At 42.4% G+C, this 16560-nt stretch overlaps 1 protein-coding gene across 1 annotated transcript in view; it reads left to right on the top strand.

Annotated features, from left to right (window-relative positions):
• ANTXRL (ANTXR like) overlaps positions 1 to 16560 on the top strand; it is a 51415-nt gene that overhangs the window by 14707 nt on the left and 20148 nt on the right. Inside the window, exons 2-8 of the mRNA XM_032877861.1 lie at positions 8625 to 8696; positions 10118 to 10189; positions 14630 to 14711; positions 14814 to 14847; positions 15900 to 15979; positions 16056 to 16124; positions 16464 to 16544. Of these exons, the coding sequence (XP_032733752.1) occupies positions 8625 to 8696; positions 10118 to 10189; positions 14630 to 14711; positions 14814 to 14847; positions 15900 to 15979; positions 16056 to 16124; positions 16464 to 16544 (490 nt within the window). The remainder of the gene's footprint in view (positions 1 to 8624; positions 8697 to 10117; positions 10190 to 14629; positions 14712 to 14813; positions 14848 to 15899; positions 15980 to 16055; positions 16125 to 16463; positions 16545 to 16560) is intronic.

The raw sequence follows: 16560 nt of genomic DNA on the forward strand, positions 1-16560 counted from the left end.
GGGTGTATTTTGGTCTGTTAGAGGAAACTGCCTCCCAAAATTTTGAAGAAAGAATAACTTTTATATATACCAAAATAAGGGTAAACATGATGAAGGGATGAACTATGACTGTAAATATGAAAATTAAAAATGTTCCAAAAAAGGAACTGATAAGATAGGAAGTTGGTTGAAAAAAGGGAAGAAAAAAAAAAAGGAGATAATTTGATCAAGCTGGAGACTAAAACAAAGCCATACAGTAGATCTAGGGCATATTTTGTTCTGTTAGAAGAAACTGTATCCAAAATTTTAAAGAAAGAAAAACTTATATGTATACAAAAAATGAGGTTAAATACAATGAAGGGATAGAATATGACTATAAAAATGAAAATTAAAAAAGATTTTTACAAAGGTATTGATAAGATAAAATAGTTAAAATAGGAAAGAGGAAAAATTTTTTAAAAAGAAAAAGAAAAAAATAGCAAAATTTTAAAAATTTAACTTTGAAAGACTAAAGAATCATGGGTAAAAAGCCACAAATTATATGTGCTGTATTTCCCGTGTAGCACCAGTGTTTTACAGTTCTCATTGATTGATGAACTTGGTCTTGGCTGAATGTTCTTGCTGATCTTCTGGGGGAAGAGCCTGTTGCAGTGATTTTCAAATGTCTTTGCCCGAGGCAGAATTGCACCGCCCTTGCCAGGGGCCCAACTGAACAGTCTGCTTGGGTTCACTCTCAGTAGCTTTTGTTCCCTGAATGATTTCTGTACAGCTTTAGAGGGCAAGAATAAAGATGGTGGCCTCCCAGTCTCTGGCCAGGCCCTGTAGGAGTTGAGAGCTCAGGGCCCCACTCTTCAGTGTGCCCTCAGAGAAAAGCACTCAATCCGTCCCATCTCCCTGGTCTCCGGCCACAATCTGAGTTGACCTGGCCTGTGACGGAGCATTTCTTCTCTGGCGCACAGCCCATTTGGAGTCTCCAAACCCAGCAGATTCCTGCAGCACACTCCCATGCCGCCACTCCTGGTAGAGGAAGGAGGGGCCCTTCCCAGAACTGCCGCTTGTGAGGTCCCTGCTCAAAGAGTCATGGTCCGATGATTTAAGGTAACCTTGAGCTGAGAGCCCATCCTCGGCTCCATCTCTGCAGCTGGCTTCCCCTCTCTGATTCCTGGGAACTCTGCCACATTCAGACACCCCTGGTCTTTCTGTGACCTCAGGGGTCCTGAGACCACACTGTCCCCATGAGGGCTTCACCCCTGCTCAACCTCTGGAGTGACCTCCCTCTGTGGAGCAGACTTCTAAAAGTTCCCATTTTGTACTCCACTACTCTACTGGCTGGGAGGCAGCCCCAGCCCCCTGCAGTCTCTCTTCCTGTATGTTGCCTCAGATTCACTTATCCACATGCCCTACCTTCTAGAAAGTGGTCATTTTTCTGTTCTTAGAATTGCTGCTATTCTTCTCTTCCATCTCCTGTTTAGTTGGAAGTGTTGAGAATGGTTTGGTAACTATCCAACTGAATTCCTGGGACCAGATGAAATTTAGGTCTACTCTTCCACCATCTTGTTCCTCCCTCCTCAATGTGGTTTTGATTTGAATTTCTGTGATGGCTAATGATGATGAACATTTTCTCATGTGCCTGTTAGCCATTTGTATGTCTTCTTTGGATAAGTGTCTGTTCATGTTTTCTTCCCATTTTTTGACTTGATTATTTGTTTTTTGGGTGCTGACTTTGAGAAGTTATTTGATATCTTGGATATCAGCTCTTTGTCTGTAGTGTCATTTGCAAATATCTTCTCCCATTCATGGGTTGCCTTTTTGTTTTATTGATTGTTTCCTTTCCTGTGCAGAAACTTTTTATCTTAATGAATTCTCAAAAGTTCATTTTCACTTTTGTTTCCCTTCCTTTGGAGACATGTCTTGAAAGAAGTTGTTGTGGCCAATGTTGAAGAGGTTACTGCCCATGTTTCCCTCTAGGGTTTGATGGATTCCTGTCTCACATGGAGGTCTTTCATCCATTTTGAGTTTATCTTTGTGTATGGTGTAAGGGAATTGTTGACTTTTACATTCTTCTGTGTATAGCTGTCCAATTTTCTCAGCACCATTTATTGAAGAGACTGTCTTTTTTCCATTGGATATTTTTTCCTGATTTGTCAAAGATTATCTGACCTAGAGCTGAGGGTCCACATCTGGGCTCTCTATTCTGTTCCACTAGTCTATGTGTCTGTTTCTGTGCCAGAACAATGCTGTCTTGGTGATCACAGCTTTGTAATATAGCTTGAAATCAGGCAACGTGATGCCCCCAGCTTTGTTTTTCTTTTTCAACATTTCCTTGGTGATTCATGGTCTTTTCTGGTTGCATACAAATTTTAGGATTGTTTGTTCCAACTCTTTGAAAAATGCCAATGGTACTTTGATCTGGATGATGTTGAAAGTATAGATTTTTCTGGGCAGCATAGACATTTTAACAATGTTTATTCTTCCGATCCATGAGCATGATCTGTGTGTCCACAAATATATGTTGTCAGTGTGAGATATTTTTCTCTCTGGATGGATATTGACCAAACTAATTTGTAATGAGCTCTATTTCCTTGGTTTGGAGACAAGTACTTATAAGGATTGGGTATTCTAAAACTGTAAGAAAGATAGAAACTAACCTAAATATGTTTCAAATTCATGTAATCTCGGCAAATACTCCGTTATTGGTTTAAGTAAAATAGACATGGCTTTAGTTATCAGCACTAAAATTAAAACTTTCATGTGCCTTGGTTTACTAAAATAAGTAGATGTGATCTCTGTTCCAAAATGTTAAAAAAAAAAAAAACTTGGGAGAATGATGAACTTTTATGTTTCATCAGGGTTTTTTTTTTAATTTTTATTTTAATTTCAGTTAGTTAACACACCATGTTCTATTAGTTCCATGTGCACCTTATAGTGACCCATCACTTCCATCCATCAGCTGTGCACATCAGAACAAGTGGACCCCTTAATTCCAATTGCCTATTTCACTGATCCTCCCCATGTCTCATAAAGTTTTTATGGGTAATCTCAGCAAAACTGTTAGGAATAAGTACATTGAATAGATATAAATTAAATTAGAAATTTTAGATAAAAATAAAAGAAAATAAAAGTTTAATACTTTTAGTTCTTACATTTAAGTTTTTTATTCATTTGAGTTAATTTTTGTATATGACATAAGGTAAGAGCCCAACTACATTATTACATGTAGACATTCAGTTTTCCCAGCACTATTTTTTGAAAATAGTGTCCTTGTCACATTGAATGTTCTTGATATCCTTCTTAAAAAATCAATTGAACATACATATGAGGGTTTATTTCTGTGCTCGTTATTCTATTCCGTTAGTCTATATGTCTGTCTTTATGCCAGTATTACACTATTTTGATTATTGTAGCTCTGGGGGTTTTGTTGTTGTTGTTTATTTTGATTTTTATTTAAATTCTAACTAATTAACATTTAGTGGAATACTCACTTCAGGAGTAGAATTTAGTGTTTCTTTGCTTACTTATAACAACCCATACTCATCATAACAAGTGCCCACCCATCACCTATTTAGACCACCCCCAACCTAGCTCCCTCCATCTACCCTGTTTGTTCTGTATTGTTGAGTGTCTCATGGTTTGCTTCTCTCTCTGTTCCCTGTTAACCTGTTTTGTTTCCTAAGTTCCACATCTGTGTGAAGTCATATGTTATTTGTCTTTCTCTGACTGACTTATTTCATTAGCATGACACTCTTGCTCCATATGTCACAGCTATATATACATGTATATATATGTCCCAACTCTTTTATCCATTCCTCAATGGGTGGACAGTTGAGCTCGGCCTATAGTTTGGCTATTGTTGATAAACCTGCTATAAACATTGGGGTACATGTGCCCCCTTGAGTCTGTAATTTTGTATCCACTGGGTAAGTACCTAGAGGTGCAATTGCTGAGGCATAGAGTAGTTTCCTTAAATCTTAGAGGATTACACAGGCAGTAACTTCTTTGACTTTAGTTATACAAAAATCTTATTATTTTATTTTATTTTTTCAGTGTTCCAAGATTCATTGTTTATGCACCACACCCAGTGTACAAAAGTCTTAATAAGTATGTCTCCTGAGGTAAGGGAAATAGATTTAAAATAAAGTATCTGGGTTTCATCACGAGGAAAACCTTCTGAACATTGAAGGAAACAATCAACTAAACTAAAAGGCAACCTTTGGGATAGGGAAAGATATTTGCAAATGACCTCTCTAGTAAAGGGTAGGATCCAAAAACAGATAAAGAACTTAGCAAATGAACACTTAAAAAACAAGTCATCCAGTTTAGAAATTAGGCAAAATAGCATGAATAGATTTCTTTCCAAAGAAGAAAACCAGATGGCCAAGGGGCCCATGAAAAGATGTTCAACATCACTCATCATCAGGGTAATACAAATCAAAAGTACAAGGGGATATCAACTCTCTCCAGCCAGAATGGCTAAAATTAATATGGAGAAAGGGGAACCCACTTACACTGTTGGTGGGAATGCAAACTGCTACAGCCACACTGGAAAATGGAGTGGAAATTTCTCAGAAAATGATTATTGTAGCTTTGTAATAAATTTTGAAACCAGAAAATGTGAGTCCACAAACTTTGTTTTTATTCAAGACCTTTTTTTAAGATTTATTTATTTATTTATTTGAGAATGAGAGAGAGAGCATGTATGCGGGTGCACACAAGCTTAAGCCCGGGATTGGGCAGAGGAGTAGAATCTCAGACAGACTCCCTGCTAAGGGAAGAGTCTGTAGGGCTTGATCCCACAATCCTGAGATCATGACCTGAGCTGAAATCAAGAGCTAGGCATTTAACCAACCAAGCCACCCAGTTACCTCAAGAAGTTTTTTAGATATCTGAGGTCTCTTAAGATTCCATATGAATTTTAGAATGAATTGTTCAGTTGCTGCCAAAATAAAAAAATGTTGAGATTTTGAGAAAGATTGCACTAAGCCCATAGATGGCCTTGGCTACTATTGCCAGCTTTAAGATATTAAGTCTTCCAGTGAATATGTAAGGTTCCTCCAGTGATTTGAGTCTTTTTAAATTTCTTTTAGCCATGTATTATAGTTTTCAATGTACTAGTCTTCTGCCTCTTTGGTTAAATTTATTCATAAGTATTTTGTTCTGTTTGATAATATTGTAAATGGATTTGTTTTCTTAATTTCTTTTTGGGAATGTTCATTGTTAGTGCATATCAAAATGTAACTGATTTTTATAATTCTGTATCCTATAACTTTGCTAATTTCTTTTATTAGTCAAACAGTTTTTGTGTGTGTGGAATCTATGGGGTATTCTACATGTAAGATCATATTGTTCAAGAACAGAGACAATTTTACATCTTCCTTTTCAGTATGGATGCCTTTATTTCTTGTCCTTGACTAATTGATCCAGCTAGAACTTCCAATACTCTATTGAACTGAAATGATGGAACTGGGCATTTTTGTATTACTTTTGATCTTAGGAAAAGTTTTAGTCTTTCACCACTGATATGTCAACTATGGGTCTTTCATATATGGCTCTTAATATGTTTATCATAGAACTTTTCTCTCATTCCTAAACAGAGCATTTTTGTGACGTATGTTGATTTTTTCAAATGCTTTTCCTCATGAATTGGAATGATCATCGAATTTTTTTTTGATCTTTTAAGCCTATCATATTCTATTCTGTTAATTACATTGTTTGATTTTTGCAATGAACCGTGTTTCCATTGTGGAAATACATCCTACTTGGTCATGGAATATAAATCTTTTAATATGTCGTTAAATTCAGTTTGCTAGATTCTTTTGTTGAGGATTTTTGCATCCGTATTTATATGGGTTATTGATCTGTACTTGAAGTATTAGTATGGTTTTGATTTTGGGATAATGCAGATCTCATAGAATGAGTCTGGAGGTGTTCTTCAATTTTTTTGAAGTGTTTGGGAGAGATTGGTGTTAACTCTTCATTAAATGTTTGCTCAGATCAACCTACGAAACCTTCTGGTCTCAGGCTTTTCTCTTCTAGGAAATTTGTAATTACTGATTCAATCTCTTTACTAGGTCTATTCAGGTCTATAGGTCTATTCAGATTTTATGCTTCTTTTTGTTTCAGTTTTGGCACGTTGTATGTCTCTAGGAATTTATCCATTTGCTATAGGTTATCTAATTCATGGATGTATAATTACTCTGACTAGTTTCTTATGATTCTAGTATTTCTGTAGTATCAGTTGCAATATCTCCTCTTTCTAAATTAAATTTATTTATTTCAGCACCTTTTTGGTTTTGTTCTCTGCTAACTTTGAGATTCATTTGTTCTTTTTTTTTTCTAGTTCCTTGACATTTAAAGTAAGATATTTTATTTGACATGTTGCTAATTCCTTAATATATGCATTCCTCATTATTCATTTTCCTCTCAGAACTGCTTCTGCAGTATTCTATAGGTTTTGCTATTTGTTTCCATTCCCATTAGTTTCCATTAGGATTTTTTCTTCCATTTGTTTCTTTTTCCCATTCTAATCTTTGACCCATTGGTCATGCAAAAGTATGTTTTATTTCCATAAATATATGTTTGTTTTCCAGATTGCCCCTTGTTTTTTATTCCATGTTATTAAAAAAGACAGCTACTATGACTTAAATCTTCTTAAATTTGCTAAGACTTGTTTGGTGTCCTATCATAGGATCTATCCTGGAGAATAATCTGTGTGGACTTGAAAAGGATGTGCATTCTGCAACAGTTGATTGACATGTTTTATATATGTCTTTTAAGGCCACTTGGCCATAGTATGGTTCAATTCCAAGGCTTTCTTGTTGCTTTTCTGTCTAGATGATCTATCCATCACTGGAACCTAGGGTATTAAAGTTGCTATTTTTGTGTTGTTACCTTTCCTTCCTTCAGATCTGTTAATATTGCTTAATATATTTAGGTGCTCATGTTGGGTATGTATATATTTATGATTTTTGTATCATCTTGATGTATTTACTCTTTTATCATTATGTGATAGCTTTCTTTGATTCTGTTACTGGTTTTTGGCTTAAAGTCTATTTTGTCTGATATAAGTGTAACTATAATTTTTTAGGTTCTACTTGCATGGAATACCTTCAGTCCCTTCATATTGAACCTACATGTGTCTTTAAAGCTGAACAAATCTCTGGTAGGCAGCAAGTAGCTGGGTCTTGTTTTTTATCTGTCATTTTGCAGATTTTTTGTCTGATATTATGCTGTTTCTAATACCATGCTAGTACTGATGCTGTTTGTTGCTGTTTGAGATTTACTTACTCTCTATTGTCTTCTGAGGGAAGAGAATTTAGCTTTCTTACAGCTTAGGTTCTCTACATGATTTCCCCCCATCCTTTCCATTCTTCCAGCATAGTTATATCATTAGTGTGTTTTGGCCTCAAGCTTTGATGATGGAGATGTCTTCAAATGTCTGCTGGTGCTCTTCATTCTCATTTAAGAGTGAGACACTAGAACAGGATTGGAGCTCTGTGTGCTGGAAGCCCACATAGTTGCTGTTCCATATTGCCTCCTTCCTAGTGACCTGATTGTCCCTGCAGTATTTTCCGCTGCCCAGGAGCACTCACATTGATCTAAAAGTTTCTGGAGTCTAAACCTTTCTTCAAAATCATCACAAACTGGAAACTTCCCCAGAGTAGGTGGGTGAGTTGAAGATTCTTATTTCCTGTAAATCTTCTTTGAAATATCCTCTTCACTCAGGGGAAAAACAGGAGAGAAAAGTAATGAGAAGGAGAGTGGACAGGGTTTCCATTAATTAAGGAAGTTGTCTTGCACTTTAACATGGAAGCTTCTAAAAAAAAGTCTGCATTGTGGGATGGTTGTCAGAGTCTAGTACTTTCTTACTCAACCAGAGTCACCCTGATCTGCCTAGTGTAATGGGTAGAGCATGGGTTTTAAAGCTAGATCTGCATTCAGATCCATGCTCACTATTAATATTGTGGCAAATGCCATGACCTGTGAGTCTCATCTGTAAAATGGGAATACTGCTGATATCATAGGGCTGTTCTGGAATTGGAAATCTTGCTTGTAAAGTGTCTATTATATACATACACCATGAATGATAATCCCGACTTCGTTAGAAACCACCTGCTGATAGTTTTAGATATAGCCTAGAGGAGGCAAAGGAATGATATAAAGGAAAATCCAGGAGCATTTTGTTGGGATGTGGTGCCAAAGAGCTCTCCCTCCAACCCAACCACAGACACCTTCAAGGGGCAGGGGAGGAGCAGACATCTGAGAGACAATGGGCAACCCGGAAAGCCAACAAATCAGAATCACTGGAGGCTTTACCAACCAATGCATCCTCCCTTGTTTCTTGTCCAGCAACCCTACCTAGCATGACCATACATCCTGGTTTGCTACCACAAGTCCCTCATCCTTTGAAGTTCCTCAGCCCAAGCATACAGATACTGTTAGACAACCTTCGCACAACTCACACTGATGAAAGTCACTACAAGGGTGACCCACTAGGTCACTGAGGATGTGTGGCAGGCTTTGCCTATGTTGAGGAGAGTAGAGGTGAGGAGCTTGCTAAAGGACCTGCAGGAAATCAGAGAAGACAGGAACTATTCCTACACAAAAGATGTGATTCATCTCTCTGACTCGTGTTTCTTCATTTTCAGGTCGGGCAGTGTGAACAACAACTGGATGGACATTTATGACATGGTGGAAGATTTGGTCAATAAGTTTGACAAGTATGGCTTCTCTGTGTTAATAGGGTGTTGTTTCCTTCTGCCAGACGTAGTACAGAGCTGTTTAGACTCAGTGGGCACGGGAATCCCTCCAGTCAAGAACACAGAGCCCAGAGTGAAGTTCTGAAGCAAGAAAGGAGAGATCACAGTGATTCCAAGGGTCTCAGCAACTTTACTTCGCTCCTGCCTGACAGGCCATATTACTAGAGACACAGTAATATGCCCTGAGGACCTAACAGATTAGGAAACAGGCAAACCAGTAACACAGTAATTAAACACCTGGTTAAAGGTGTCAGGGGCCAAAATAAAAAGGCAAAGGACTTAAATGAAAGCTTACAGAAAAAGGAAAAATTTTAATTCAAGGATGGCTTCCCAGAAGATGTGGCAATATCAACTAGGTTTTGATGGATAGGAAAGACAGGGCAACAGGAACCATCAAGAATACTTCTTATGAAATGAGTGGTCTGTTTGGCTGCAGAGTAGGGTTATCTCAAGAGAGGACTAGGAGATGAGGCTGGGCATGTTGGCTTGTAGCCAAGGCCATAATAGCTCATAGTGCCATGCCATGGGGCCTAGGTTTCATGTTGTGAGCAATAGGGAGCTACAGATAATTCTTGTTGAAGGGTTTGACATGACCAAGGTTGTGTATTAAGAAGAAAAGTCTGACAGAAATGGGTAAAATGAGTGGAAACAAGAGCCAAGAGCAGTAGGGAACTCAGCTAGAGACGTATGGTACCAATTTAGCCAAGGATAATGAGGGTCAGCATACCAGAAGACAATGGCCAGGAGCAGAAAAGCCTGGAGGGATGTAGGGATGTAGGGATACAGGCCAGGAGGGATGTAGATGAATGGCTGCCAAGAGGGAAAATAATTTCTTTGAGAGGAGGAGGGAAGAAGTGGGGAAAACAGGCAAGAAAGGAAGGGCAATGAAGTTCCAGAGAATGTTAGAGAAGGGAGGTCAGGTGGGAGATCCTCCTGCAGGAGTGTGCAGATGTTTCTCTGTCTCCTTGTGAATGCAGCTGTCTATGTAAGTGCCTCTGTGTGTTTGTGTGTGGTGTTTGTGTGTGTGTGTGTGTGTGTGTGTGTGTGCATCTGCACGCACATGTACATAAGAGAGAAAGATAGAGAGAAAACTCTAAACAGAAAACTCTAAAACAGAAAAACACTATTGGGTGTTGTGAGGTAAGGATGGATCAAGATGCCATTCTGGCACACTCTTCCAGAAAGGCCAGATATCTTACAGGCCTCTGAATTCCTTACTAAAGTTATGGGAAGTTCTGGGGTTTGGGAAATGGGCCCCAAAGGATAAGAATTAGGGTGAGGGTAGGGGAACTGTCATGTATCCCCTCCCTGGCTGCTTCATTTCCTGGCTTCATTTTGAGCCTCTTTCTATGACTTCTCACATGCACATTCTTCCTCCCCAGCCCAAACCAGCGGATGTCTTTCATCACCTACTCCACAGAGGGCCACACACTCATGAAACTCACATCAGACAGGTAAGTGTTGACATGGTGACCCCCAAGACAGGCCCAGAGGGTAGGACTACAGAAAGAGCCAGGGAACGAATGAGTTCCCTGAGACCACAGGGGGGAGCCCACTGGAGTGCAGGCTGGGCAGGCCTAGACTACCCTCATTGTGCACCCTGACTCACAGATCTGGCTCCCCAACCCTTTCTGACTCCCAGCTGCTCTGACATTGGCCACCCTGTGCTACTAGATCATCTCCACTCCTAAGCCCTGCCTTTCACCTGTCCTGACTCTTTGTTTCTGCATTCTTCCATCTTCTTAGAACATACTGGCTGTGAGGACTCCCAGGATGGTATAGAACAGGTGTATGGTTCCTTTACAAACAGTGAACTGCATTGATCTGTGGTCATGTGTCACTCTCTGCCCTGGGCCAGTGGGGGTGCCAGTGAAACAGTCATAACCAAGGAGGAAAGGATGAGCAACATCAAATTATTGATGGTCTCAGCGAAGGGGATCTTACTTCCATGGTGGGTCTGAGACAGGGGAGCCCATGAGTAGGATCCTGAACATCAGAATTGAGAAAGACAAGACATGTGCAAAGCCTAGGCCACGGTGGGCCCAACAGTTTGCCCAAAAGCCTAGAATTAGGGAGTTATAGAGGTTCTGAGTAGCTGACTAAGGAAGTTAAGATTCTTGAGGGCACAAATGATCGGAACACAACACGGAGAAAGTTAAACAGCAAAGAGAGGGTGAATATCCTTAGGACTGGATGGGTGCCAGAATTTGAGTCACAGAGCCACCATTCAGGACCATGGAGAGAAGCCAGGAGCAGCAGAGTGAGCAAGAACAACCAGACTGCAGGAGAAGGGTGTCATGATGTCAGTGCATGCAGACAGCACTCTCATCTCTGACTCCAGGAAAAGCAGTGAGTGGGATGACTGCTCCAAGCATTAGTGGAGGCACAGATTTGTGGTTATGTGTTTAGAACAGAGAGACCTGAATGGATATGAGCTGAGTGGAAGGAAGCAAGTCCATCAGGGGTGACGCTGGCAGGTGGCAGAGAGATGCAAGGCTGTTGGGCAGGGGCCTCTGGTGGAAGAGCTGTCACTGGGGAGGGGAAGGCTTCTGCCTTCTCTAAGGTGGGAGTCTCAGGGCCCAGATGTGAGAAGCTGTGTAGGGGCTTAGGGAGGGCCTCCTGGTCTTCTCTGGACAAAACATGATGTCTTCCACAAACAAGGTTTCAGGAGTGGCAGTGTACCCAGGGGAGTGGAAAAGATGTGAAATGAAATGGGACAAGATGTGCAGCTGGGAAGAGAGCTCACACTCAGATCAGGGTCCTAAGGCTGTCAGCTCCTGAGAAACCCAGAGAATCTTGAGTGGAGTTAGGCTCCACCTGAGACTGGGCCTTCCCAAACGTGCCCCACTGCCTAGGAGTTGAGGAGGCCTATGGCTGAGAGACCAGGTGGAGCCTGACATTCAGAGAAAATCCCGGAGGGGGCAATGTTACCTGATACAATTGTGACTCTGGAGGTTCTGCAGAGAATGTGGGACCAAGGCTAGGACCTTGCTTGGTGCTTTCTGAGCCCTTCCTGCTAGGATCGAGTAGGGTGAGGAGACATAGTCCAAGAGGGGTTTCGTCTGGATGTTGGAGAAGCCAGATGGCCCAGAAGCTAAAAAGACCGAGAGGTGTTGCCCACGAGGGTGACAACAGGAGAGAGATGGAGAGACTCCAAGGAGTTGAGATAGGTATTAAAGAGGAAGAGAGACTGCTAGGGGACAAGGAGCCTGGTGTCCCTCCCATGGACAGAGCTGGGAGTGGAAGGAATCCCTCCCTGGAGGGAGCCTATTGGGCTAGACAGTGGGAAGAGATGAGAGTTCCCCCATACTTGGGATGCTGCCACAAAATACGAATCTTCCAGTGTATGATGAGAGAGGAGGGGAGAGTGCTTCCACTGAACAGACAGTGCCTGGTGTAGTTTCCACTGGCCCCAGGTCCCAGGCCTCACCTCATAGGCTGGGCTGGGCTGCGCTGGGTGGGGCTGGACCTGGGGCTCTCAGGTCTCCCCCATAGCAACATCTGCACTCTCCACAGTGAGAAGCCTTCTTGGGTCCACATTCTCCTAGACTGACCGTGCCAGCCTAGCTCATCACATGGGATTAGCCTGAACCTAAACCCCCAGCCTCTCCTGTGTCCCAGTCCCACCCATGAGATCTCCCTTCACAGCGGTTGTCTGGCCACAGACCCATGGCTGCCAGGGGATCACTCCTCAGGGCCACTTCAGGCTTTGGCCTTTTCCAGGAGCACATGAACTCAGGAGCGCTAGTGTGCTCATGAAGCAAGCTTGCTACTTCCTTTAGCACCAGTCCAGAAGGGAAAGAAGCTTGGGGGGACCAGGTCAACCTCAGGGATCTTTGGCAGTGGAGGATGGGACAGAGCAGGAGCATCAATCAGCAAGATGACTCTTCCAAACTCAGCCTTACCTGTTGAAGGATAGTGTGCCTTCCTGAAGGACCTGGTAGCTTCTAGCAACCCTGCCCATCACATTGTGAGTGGGATTCACAGTGACACCTCCATGGGTGTGCCCCACATTCACCCTGGGGCCTTGGGGGGTTCCCCCAGGTCTGTGTGCCTGAGACAGTGATGAGTGCAGAGAAAGCCAGGCCATACCCATGGGACTAGCAAAGCAGCATCTCCCACCCTATGCTCACCTGATGGGAGACAGTGGAGGCCTGAGCATGGCCTATCAATATCAAGGACAGGGGGCTGAAGGTCATGACCGGGCTACTTGACTTGTGTCCTGTCCCAGCCAGACAGATGTACACTCTGCACAGTGGTTCCAGAACAGCTTGGGGCTGTCTTTAATATCAAGCCCAAATTACACTTCAACCACCTTTCAGATTTTTTTTTTTGCTTCTTTTTTCTCCAGCTCCTTTAGGTGTAGGGTTAGGTTGTGTATTTGAGGCCTTTCTTGTTTCTTGAGAAAGGCTTGTATTGCTAAATACTCTCCTCACTGTCTTTGATGCATCCCAAAGATTTTGAACAGTTGTGTTTTCATTTTCATTTGTTTCCATGAATTTTTTTTAATTTTTTTAATTTATTTTCAGCGTAACAGTATTCATTGTTTTTGCACCACACCCAGTGCTCCATGCAATCTGTGCCCTCTCCAATACCCACCACCTGGTTCCCCCAACCTCCCACCATGAATTTTTAAAATTCTTCCTTAATTTCCTGGTTGATCCATTCATTCTTTAGAAGAAGGATGCTCTTTAGCCTCCATGTATTTGAATTCCTTCCAACTCTCCTCTTGTGGTTGAGTTCTAGTTTCAAAGCATTGTGGTCTGAAAATATGCAGGGAATGACCCAAATCTTTTGGTACCAGCTGAGACCTGATTTGTGATCCAGGATGTGATCTCTTCTGAAGAAGAGATCATGTGCACTGGAGAAGAATGTGTATTCTGTTGCTTGGGGATGGAATGTTCTGGATAGATCTGTGATGTCCATCTGGTCCAGTGTGTCATTTAAAGCCTTTATTTCCTTGTTGATCTTTTGCTTAGATGATCTGTCCATTTCAGTGAGGTGAGTGTTAAAGTCCCCTAAGGTGGCTCCAGGATGGCTTGGGGCTGCTTTATTTTGCTTTCCTTTCTTCTTCTTCTTTTTTTTTTTTTTGAAATATAACTGACACACAAAGTTATATTAGATGTAGATGTGTAGCATAGTGATTGTACAATTCTATATGTATGTTATGCTCACCACAAGTGTAGCTACCATTTATCACCATACAACATCGTTACAGTATCATAGACTATATTCCTTATGCTCTACCTTTCATCCCTGTGACTTTTTCATTCCATAACTGGAAGCTAGTATCTCTCACTCATCTTGACCCATTTTAACCCTCCCTCCAACCCCTTCCCTTCTGGCAACCATCAGATAATTCTCTGTGTTAATGAGTCTATTCCCGCTTTTTTGTTTCCTCGTTGCTTCTTTGTTTTGTTTTTTGATTTCACATATAAGTGAAATCATGTGGTATTTTTCTATCTGACTCAGTCATTTAGCATAATAACTTCAGATCCATCCATGTTGTTGTAAATGGCAAGATCTCATGGTGTTTATGGCTGAATAATATTTCTAGATGGCATAAACCAAACTTCTTTATCCATTCATCTATCATTAGACACTTGAGTTGCTTCCATATCATGACTTTTGTAAATAATTTTGCAGTGAACATGAAGGTGCAGATATCTTTTTGAGTCAGTGTTTTCATTTTCTTTGGGTAAATACCCCATTGTGGAATTAATGAATCATATAGTAATTTTATTTTTAATTTTTTGAGGAATGTTCATACATTTTTTTTTCCAGGATGGCTGCACTAGTTTCCATTCACACCAACACTGCACGAGGGTTAGCTTGGGCTCGTTTGAGTAATCCACACCTCATACCACCACAACCCCTTTTCTGATTTTTTTCAGAAATGAAATACGTGACAGTCTTGCTGAACTCCAGAATGTAGTGCCTTCGGGAGCCACAAACATGCAGGAAGGATTTAAAATGGTACCGAAACTAGAGCTCTGAGGACTTCTGCTTTATGGAGTTCTTAGAGTGTTCCTGGGTCCTCCCACTGCCCTCCCCCAATACTCCTTCATTTCCTTGCAGGCAAATGAGCAGATTGAACAAGAAAACACTAAAGGTAAGTTGCCTGGTAACTTCACTGTGGGCAGGTGTGGGGGCAGAGCAGGCCTGGGCCTCAGGGAGGTGTGATGCAGACCCTCGTCTTACTTACTATCACTGACCTTACTATCACTGACTCTTGGAGCAAGGTGCTGTCCTCTCTAGGCCATGGGTCCCTCTTCTGTGCAGGGAGGATGAAAACCATCCCTAGTGATGTGTCTCAGAGTAACATGGGGCCATACGTGTACGTTCTAGGTTCTTGGTAACTGAGAGGTGCTTGAACTACACTTGGACTGCCTGAACAAGAAAACAGAAAAGCTAGGGGACTGAGAGCAGACAATATTCCATTTTCAGAAAAAAAAACACTGGATTTCCCCCTTGCTATCCACACTTTGTCTCCACCGCATTTTTGGCCCTGGTTCCTTTCCCTTCAGATCCTTCCCTCTGGCTAATGTCATCCTGTGACTGTGTCCCCAACACAGGAAAAGGCTGTGCTCTGCCCAGAAAAGTCTTCATCTAGACTGTAGTGTTGCAGCCCTTGCCGGGAAGGAGGCGTAGGCCGAGTGGGGAAGGGCATTGAGCTGCCATGGGGTCCACAGCCCGAGAGTCTCCACCTTGTCTTCTGGACCCCTGGGTGCATAGATAGAGCAGAACTTTCTGAGGGCACTGCCCTGAGCCAGAGCCAGGCTTTCCACTGTCCTGCGGGACATCTGGTACAGTCGAGTCTGGCTGTCCGTCCCTTTGCTCAACTGAAAGGCTGATGCTTGTGCAGTGAGGTAGCTGGAGTTACCTTTCAGAGCAAGGGTCGTACGTCTGGTCATAGTGACGGTTCAGTAGGAAAGGCCAGAGCAAGGCTCAGCACTGTCATCTATAATGTAGGTCCTGGCTAAGGCCCTTCTCCCTCCAGGGCTGGGCTGCTAGCCCTCCAGACATCGCTGATGGTGGGTACTCGGGTTGGGGGGCCTCTCCTCTGGAGGAGGAAGTGTGGGGAGCAGCACTGTGCTCCAGCAGCCTGTGGAGAGTCACCCTGGGGGCCTTTACTGATCAGGCCACTGCGTGCTGCTTCTGCAGGGAAAAAGATTCCCATCGTGATTATCTCTCTGACCGACGGAACTCTGCTGCCACAGCCCTTTGAGGATACCAAGTTCGAAGTGAGTCCCATCCATTGTTACCAGTATTCTGCTCCACATAGCTGGTGACTTATACTCAACACTTTCATTCTCTTAGGCTGAAGAGGCTCGGAGACTGGGGGCCACTGTTTACGGCATTGGTGTAAAAGACTATAGGAAAGACCAGGTAATTCCAAGCAGGTAACCAGGTGCCACCTGTGAGCCTAGATGAAGAAAGCTTTCATAGGTGGCTTTCCCAGGGTTACATGAGGATGGACCTGTAACCCATCACTAGTGTCTGGACAGCAGATAGCCACTGCAGAAACAAATGACAAGTGTGTAAAACCTGCTGCTGATGGTGCTGGTGGAAGGGCTTTCCCTTTCCAAAGGGTGGGCTGCTGGCCGATGCCAGAGTCTGGCCATCGGAGTCTAACATGACATGAGGGAAGAGACTCTTTCCTGGGATGGGGACTTCTGTGTCCTCAACCCCTGGTCATGGGCCCCAGGCACCTCCTCTGTCTTATAGCTGTTGGAGATTGCTGACAGCCCAGACCACGTGTTTGCAGTGGACAATGGATTTAAGGATCTACGAAACATTGTAGGAAAAGTGAGTGAGGGATGAG

The sequence above is a fragment of the Lontra canadensis genome, unplaced genomic scaffold, assembly GCF_010015895.1.
Source record: "Lontra canadensis isolate GAN:19392208 unplaced genomic scaffold, GSC_riverotter_1.0 scaffold3, whole genome shotgun sequence".
Lineage (NCBI taxonomy): Eukaryota > Metazoa > Chordata > Mammalia > Carnivora > Mustelidae > Lontra > Lontra canadensis.